General features: G+C 43.6%; 1 protein-coding gene across 1 annotated transcript; it reads left to right on the top strand.

Moving 5' to 3' along the window:
• The first annotated feature begins 1,100 nt into the window (after positions 1-1,100).
• Positions 1,101-7,661, top strand: LOC107190908. Its single transcript, XM_015579794.1, has 4 exons — positions 1,101-2,474; positions 3,204-3,320; positions 3,409-4,331; positions 4,413-7,661. The coding sequence occupies exons 1-4, from the start codon at positions 1,439-1,441 to the stop codon at positions 7,659-7,661; spliced, it is 5,325 nt and encodes a 1,774-aa protein (XP_015435280.1). The 5' UTR covers positions 1,101-1,438.
• The last annotated feature ends 1,305 nt before the right edge of the window (positions 7,662-8,966 follow it).

The following is an 8,966-nucleotide window of genomic DNA, read 5'->3' as shown; positions in this document are numbered from 1 at the left end:
CCTACACGGCTCGCATAGTGAAGGTAGTCGCGGTTAACGCATCACGTACAACAGGATCGTTACTGCTCAATCGTTGAACAAAACGGTAGTTATATATGTATATGTCATGTAAAGTTAATGTTCTATCGTGCCGTTCAGCCGTGTTACGTCGTTTATTCACATTTCCACATAAAAATTTTGATATTAATCAAGACTAAGTAGTGCGCGTATAATTATCTCTTTTGACAATGAAATGTCATTAGACGAGTAACTCGAGTCAGGTTCGAACGTACATAAAAATGTATGAACGTGCATATGTATTTACGATGAATGCACAAATCGTAACGAGAACAACCACACGATTACGAGCCGTGTCGCGTTTAGAAGTACGTCCATGTTCACTGTCCGGGATCGATAAACCGTGGTGTCGCTGAAAATGAGCATTCGCTTGCGCACCAGGAACAACGAACTACTCTATTCTTTGAGAAAATAAAAAGCGATGATCGTGACGGCAACGACGCGACATTGACTCGGAGAGTATCTGAAACGGCGACGGCGACAGCGGCAACGACAACGAGAACGACGGAAACGGCAACGGCAACGGCAACGGCAACGGCAACTTGGACGGTGGTATGGTTGATGACGACGACGGTGCAGTGTGTATGTGTAGTAGATATTGATGATAATAACGGCGCTGACGATATTTCGAATAGTAATCGTTCGTTACGGATATTCGGAATGTAATGAAAAACTAGCTGTTGTTTAACGTGTGTACGTGGAAAGAACCGAGTTCAGTGTTGATAAGTTTCTTCAAGGAAATTGTTTTTTCCTCCGTTTGCGAGATGATCATGGACGTTCCTAATGAAAACCAATTGCTCGATATTGTTACGAACATGCAATTCTATTTCTACATAATGGATTCTCCGAGGAGTTTTGTGCTTGATTCCGCGCAGTCTGCGAAGTAATCGAACGGATGCGATCGATTTTAGTTTCGAATGAAAAAAAGAAAAGTACAACAATACGGTCGATGGTTCTGACAATACACTGCAGTCTTTCTTTCTTTTGGATGTATTGATATCTGTTCACGAATCTGCATGCGTATAACGAACCGAGATATCGTTCCGAATTAATGTTGATCGGAGGTTCGTCGTTAGAAAAAAATATGGTGTGCAGGTTTAACGATACCATCACTTAACACGATCGTTTCATCGATCGTAGACGATCGATTAAACGTAATAGTAAGCGTGTATGCGAGGTGCCTTTTTTAAATGCAAAATCGAAATTGCTTTTTATAATACATGCGTAGCGGCCAAGTAGAGAAACGAGTGGCGGTAAAGGCGGTTAGCAGAAAAGGACGAATAGCGCAACACCCCGGGGAGAAAGGACTGTAGTACCGTAAACACAGCGGAGACAACAGATATCTATAGAGGAAAAAGGAGAGGGAAAAGAAGCCTCGACAATGAAGGAGCACGGAAGCAAACTTCCGGTGGAGCAGCCTGCGAAGATTCTCAAGTCCCTGTTGAAAAAACCCGGACAATCTAAGAACAAATCGCAGAAGAATCGAGTTGTAATAAATGAAAAGTTAAATGAATTCTTCGCGGCGGATTATATAATACTGATAAAGGAGGAATGCTGTCCCGATTACGAAGAAGACTGCGATTGTTGCTGTCAGGAGCACGAATTTTTACGGCTAGGAAATTGCAAAGAGTGTAGAGCCGAATTAAATCTCCATTTCGGTATCTCGGACGATAACGTTTCGCCATACCGTGGCGTGGAAAGGGACGAAGAGATAACACTCGGAAGAAACCCTGTCAAAGGAACGAGTTGCAACGATGAACGTTTTGGTTGTACGGAATTGCACGATGACGAAGAGGAGGAACAAGATGAAGAAGAAGAGGAATACGGAATAGACGGAGATGGCGATGAAATAGATGATCGAGAAGAAGAGGAGGTGGACGATGCGATAGAAGAAGATGTAGATAGAAAGGAGGGAAACAGAGAATCGGAAACTAATGAACGAGAAATTGAAATAGCGAAAGAGGTGGATATGGTGCTAAAGACGGACGCGCGAGATAAACATAAGCGAGAAAGAATCGACGCAGGTAGGGGATACGATAGGAATCGAAAGCATATAGCGTTAGCTAATATTCGCGAAACGAACGCACGTATTATTCCGTCAATATCAACGGCAACGTCATCAACGTTGCTTCAGTCGTCTTCGCCACCACCGGTACCGTCATCACCGCCGCCGCCGCCGCCGCCGCCGCCGCCGCCGCCGCCGCCGCCGCCGCTTCCGCCGCCTCCTCCTCCACCACCGCCGACCTTAGATGGGACGATATATTCATCGTCGCCTCCACGGCAAGAGCATCAGCAACAGGAAACACTAAGCCCACCAGAGGGTTACAAAGATGTTTGTTCCGATGGTGAATTTTCCGTCGGGACGACGCATTGCTCGCCACCAACGTTTGATCATCTCCGATATCAACAAACTCCAGGTGAGTTGTACGACACTCGTGCGAATCACTAGATTGACTAGATAAACACTCGCGTTTACTTATTGTTAGTAATATATGCTTAAAACTGTCTTATACCCGTATATTTGTTTCTCTCTCGTGATCATGAATCGATAGAAAATCGATGCTTACAAAGAAAACAATAAAGAAACTCGTATTGAGCTTGGACTAGAGAAAAGTATGGTTCTGCGCGCAACAATATATGTACTTACCTACCCATAGTGCGTATTCCCATGTAATTCATTTCTTTCGACCCTACTTATTGTATGGGCATATTGAAAATACGCGGAAAAACTCTGTATTTACCCACTTCATTTTGTTATGCGCTATTTAAAATTATTGAGAGATCCATACCGCGAAAACTGTTGCCCTCTTTGTTACTTTGTAACGTTGAAGAGTAGGTTTAACGAGTGAACATTGGTCACATATCATATTATGTATATCTATATGTACGTACATACTTATCAGCGTTCACGAACGTTAAAATGTCGATGCACGTCGGCACACTCACACTCACCGGAAGTACAGCCTAGCGTGACTCCGGTATTTTCACGGTACGTAGATACGTGGCAAGAATAAAACCGTGCACACATTCCTGACACAAAATGAGCTCCGTTCTATACATATAAAATATATTTATTTTTCTATTTCATGATATGTAGTTCTGTCGGCATAGTTGACCAAATGAACAAACTACCATGACTATTACAGGTGCAGAAATCGAAGACGGTTCGCAGCACGATCATAAAATGGCTGTTACAGAGGACGACGATAGCGTTGGAAACGGAAAGAGAATCAATGAACAATTGCAACGAACGACATCTACGGGTACGTGTGGTGTGTGTGTGTGTGTAGATATATAGTATATATATATATATTGAATGCCGACACGTATACTTATGTTTTCTGTTCGTAGAGGGACGGCATCGTTATCTCGTGGAGACGATAACCATGACAACTGTCACAGAACGACGAATCGTGCGAGAAATCAGTGAAGAAAAGGAATGTATTGTCCGGCGGGAAGATACGAATCGATCCAACGACGTTAAAACGAGCGATAGGGAAAACGTCGCCGAAACAGTTACTACTGCTTCTCACGAGATTGTCAACAACGATGTTAGCGAGTCGGTCGAACGTATTGCCCGTTGCGAGGAAACTTTACCGAGTCCCAACACTGCCGATAAATATAACGAAATACGACAATCGATGTCAACGAAACCAGTGACTAACGAAGAGATCGAAGATCACTCCAAGGAGGATCGTCTCACCCGAAACGAAACAACGTCATCGGAGATAAAGGAGCTCTCTCTTGTATTCAAAATCGGCAATTCTTCCTTAGCAGGTAACAGTTTGAAACCAAATTCTGCCGTCAGACAATTATTTCCTAATCCAAAGTTCGTTTCGCCGCCCCCGGCCCCTCCTGGTAAGTTATCTATTTCTTTGACAAATTCTCCTAATGACTTGGACGACGATAGTTTCGGGCTTCTCGTTACTACTGAAAATTCACGTTTACTCGATGCCGTGAAAAGATCGAAAACTTTGGAGAATCAGAGCAATTCCAATTCCTTCGACGGCGAATCCAATCTAGTTAAAAGAACGATAGAAAGGAATACGCTGCGAAGAAGTCTCCTCGAGAAGTACCGTTCAACCTCTCGAAAGAAGAACCCTCCTTCGAAGCGTTTATCCTTGGAGGAACGAATTCGCCAACTCACTTGCGTGGATCAGGATGAGGACGAATCAGTCTGTTCAAATTCGCCAAAAATTGCAGATTCTACAATTTATACAGAAATTCCAGCCGACTTACTGGAACGCGGATCACCGTCGGGCCAAGAGGAAACTGTAGCATTCCCAACGACGAGGCCGGTCGTTCGAAACGAGACCACCGTTATGAACATTAAAGCGACGTCGACGTTACCACAGTCGTTACCACCGACTTTACCAACACCGGTACCGATAACTTCAGAATTCGGTGAATTATCCGATGCAACGATATCAACCACCGCAGCATCGTCAACGACTACGACATTTTTAGCTTCGAATTCGTCGTTTACATCTGTAACCACAACGATCACGGCTTCGAATTATCATAAGCAGAACTCCTTAAATGGATGTGGCGGAGGTGGTTGTGGGAGTTCAGCGTTTGTCCCGGATCAATCGCACAGTCAATCGACGTATAAGAAGCTAACCGACTTGTTTGTACACAAGAAAAATTCAAACATGCCGGATCTTGGTCTAGGAAATAATAATGGGAAACATAGCAACATGGTCAAAGAGTGTCAGCAATCCAAGAATTCTATGATAAAGACACATAACTTGGACGTACGTAAACAATTCTTGGCCAGTTTAGCACCGTTATCGTGCGTAACCGTAAATAACACGGATACTCAAGAAGATTATTATCGTCAAGATTCTAGAACGATGATCAACGAAAGCCGTGACACGGTGGCGAATTTTAACACTACCATTTCGCCTTACAATTTGGAAGACATTGAGGCAGTCTTACGGGAGGATGAACGGAACTCATATGTAGGTCCACCGGATGTTACCAAAGGTACACCGATACTTATCAGCAGGCCCGATATAGGAGACAGCACAACCGACGAATTACTCGCGTTCGTCGAACAAGACAAATTTAGAACGGAAAGAATAAAACGTCGTTACAACGAGGTTGAAGATCATTACTTTTCGAAAATGCATACTATGAATACCACCTACGGCGTGGACAACAGACCCGAGAGAATTGCCGATGGACGAAACGAACGCGATGATAGTCGGCAACTATTCGAACCTGCGTACCACGAGGATCTTACGAATAGCAACCGCAACACTTACGAGAATAAGAACCATGGAGACGCTCAACGTGGTATGGATCACTACCGGTACGGCAGCAACAACGATCAGAGAGACGAAAAGAACGATGGTTTCGGAAAAAACGACGCGACAGCAATTATTCCAAGCAACGCCAATCATAAAAACGGCGATGACCACAGCCACAATGACGACAACGAAAACAACGACAACAACGACAACAACGACAACAACGACAATAACGACCACAATGACGACGACGACGACGACGACGTCGACGATGACGATGACGATGAATTGAATGATTACGGTTTTAATCGTAGACCTTCGGTAACAGGTATTAAACAACGTTTGCCAAACCGTACATCGATTGAAACTCTCCATCGGACAGTTCCAGAAAATGATACTTCAAACATGTCCAAGTCAAATTTCCATTCGTCACAGCCGACCTATTACGATAACAATAGCGTCCAGGTTGACGGCCGAATTGGAGTATACGATGAGACGACGCTCGACGACACCAACCCACGCTCTTTTATCGGTAACTTGGCCACAGACGAACGCGACGCAAACACGATTAACAGAATCAACACGATGCAAAAACAAATTGATGACATTTATCAAACTATCGTTGAGAATACCAACGTTAACGCGCCGACTTCGTTGGAACGTGGATCTTATACGGACGATTCGTATACGCGACAACACGCTCCGTTACCGCCAAACGATGCCGCGTTTCATTTTTATCAGGAACAACGGAACGGCCAACAGTATTTTCAAGAACAGTTGAACGCGGTTAACGCAAGACACACAAGAGGCGTCGCAGTTGGAGCCGAAGAAATGGATGGTATTCTCACTACTAGAGATTACTCCATGAACAATCTTGCAGCGAACGTTCGAAGAAGAGAAACACCGGCAGTTGTAGCGACTCTATCCAATTATCGTTGCAACATAATACCCGCAATGAATAGCGAATTGCCTCCGAACGGAAAGTGTTACCGGACCATGTATTTTGTTCCGTATAACGGTCTATCCGATCCAACGTATCAAAACATTCAACGCATTCTACCGGCTCATCCATCCGCTAGTTACGCGACCCATATCGAGAGGTATCCTTACCCTCGATCGAACAAAAACGACCATCAAATGCAAACTCGACCGCAATCAGTGTCTACGTCTCAACAGCAATTAAGATATTATCATGTTGGGAATCGTTCACTCTCGCCGATATCGAATTTCACGCAAGCCAATATTCCTCCCCTTCCTCCTGGCTCGGTGGGCGTACATTCTATGTCCACAGGAACGTCTTCTTCTTCTTCTTCTCCTCCTTTTGATTCCCGACTCGCGCCGATCTCATCTTCTGATCCTGTCACACTGCAACCAACGCAACAAGCCTTGCATCTTCATTTACATCAACGTCATCAGGCATCGGAAGACTTTCGAATATCGGGCGCTGTTGTTTCTCCTGTTCCTCGTACCATGAATCATTCGTTGCAGCAGCAACTTGATCATCATCATCATCATCATCATCATCATCATCATCATCATCATCATCATCATCGTCCTCCAAATCATCGACATCACCATCAACCTATATTTTATCGTCTACCGCCATCAACGTCCTCTATAGCCGCGTCTTCTTCCTCGTCCCCTAGTACCGTGATTGCGCCATCGAAGTGTGCAACCCTCGCTGGCAGTGAACTTGTCAACGCTGAAAATTCTTATTGTTTCTATCAATTACATTTGGGACGTACGATTGTCACGCCATCGTCCGAATTGCAATCGGCTCAAACATTTTTGTCTTCTTCTACTTCTACGTCGATTGCTTCTTGTGCCACTCCATTTTCTCCGTCGCAATCCTCGTATTCATCCTCCATGTCTACTACACCCTATTCCCCTTTCCCGACAATTACGGGCATAACATCACAGCAGGCGTCTTCTCAGCTCGTGATTCCAAATCGCTTGTCCGAGAATACACATGGAATTATTCAATCCGTTTCAACATCTTGTAACGCTTCCTCTGCATCTTCTTCGTTGTCGTCCTCCTCATCTTCATCATCGTCTTCTTGTTCCTCGTCCTGTTCTTTCTCCTCTTCCTCGTCTTCATGCTCGCCATCATCTTCTGTGCAAGTTCCTTCTTCTCCTTCGAAACAACAGCAACAACAACAACAACCACAAGTAATCGGAACCTATGCTGTAATAGAACGCGGTGTTCCAGAAGGAGCAGCGAGCACGGCTTCTCATGATGTTTCGCAACCAGGAATTTTACTTACGTCTAATCCATACGTGATGCGAAACCCCAACGGTGTTACTTTACCGAATCATGTCCAAAATTCAGTGTATTATGCAATGAACGTTTAAACGTGTATGTACGTTTCGCGACGAGATATTAGACCATGTTAACAAGCCAGATGCACGCTGCACGTTAAAATGGTTGGTTGCTAAACACTGTGAAAATATTTCTCAATGGATTTTTCGTGGTTTTAGTGATTTCGTTCCCTTGCAGAATATTTCAGCAAAAATAGACGACCAATTACGTTAATCCATATAAGATCATATCCCGCAAACGAATGTGCACGCTCGATTCAATCGTATCGTTTGAGTAACTAAATTCTGCATACGTACTACATGTACACGTATGTACTATGTGTATAGTGGAAGGAACAAATATAAAAAGGACCGTCTTGAAATTCATTCAAGTACAAACCGTCGAGTATGCTTTTAGTTACTGAAAACAGGCCGTTCCCTACAGAGTCCTATTTTTATTAATGGGCTTGCATTACATAAAACTTAAAAACCGTCAATAGAGATTTATTTCCGAACCATTCCACGATTTTGTATCGTGTATGTGACGTTTTACAAAACCATTATACAATTTGTCCCATCGAGTCAGGCCCGAATTAAGATTTTTTGTAGTCCAGGGCTATCCAATTTTCACGGGTCTCCTTGGTAGAATAGAGCAGGGGGTAATACAGCACAACAAAATACATAAATCTTCATAATTGAAATTTATTTTTAAAAAAAATTAACGGGACCCCCCTGAACCCCCCTTGATCCGACGCTGCATCAAGTACCTATTACAGTATATTCACGATGGAACAATTATATTATGCGTACGTTTTCGTAAAAGGTCAGATGGAAGAACCAGGGTTGTTCGTTTTGGGTGCTAGTGTTTAGGTGATCTCAGAGACAGGCAAACAAATACAGACAGAAGACCAAATCGAAATACATACGGATCACAAAGTCCCCGACAAGTCCACTACTGATCGCCCTGTAAGCGACGACGAGCATCTTTCGCGTAGCACTAGACTCTTTCAACTTTTTTGCCATTCGGAAGTAACGATACAGTGTGTAAAGAAAGCCCAGTGGCCCGAAAAGCAGGAGTTCCCCTTTTACGAGCCCGGCTTAAACATTTCGAACAACTTCAGAAAATTGTTCTACAAAAAGAAATTAAATCAAAAGGAGAATGCTTTGCACGGCATTGTCGCAAAAGTATCAGTTTCCCTGTTTTTGTTGTTGTTGTCGTCGTCATCTTCATTGTGGCTACTTTTTTTTAACCGCAGAATCCAAACCTTTCGTTTGGTATCGCTATGTTTACTAGCTCGCAAGCATTATTACTTTGAAGAATAGCTATAATACGAAAAAATATCGCCAATATGGCCACTG

Source organism: Dufourea novaeangliae, unplaced genomic scaffold (genome assembly GCF_001272555.1).
Source record: "Dufourea novaeangliae isolate 0120121106 unplaced genomic scaffold, ASM127255v1 scaffold208, whole genome shotgun sequence".
Taxonomy (NCBI): Eukaryota; Metazoa; Arthropoda; class Insecta; order Hymenoptera; family Halictidae; genus Dufourea; species Dufourea novaeangliae.
The sequence above is the reverse complement of the archived record's forward strand: the minus strand, read 5'-3'. Positions and strand labels throughout refer to the sequence as shown.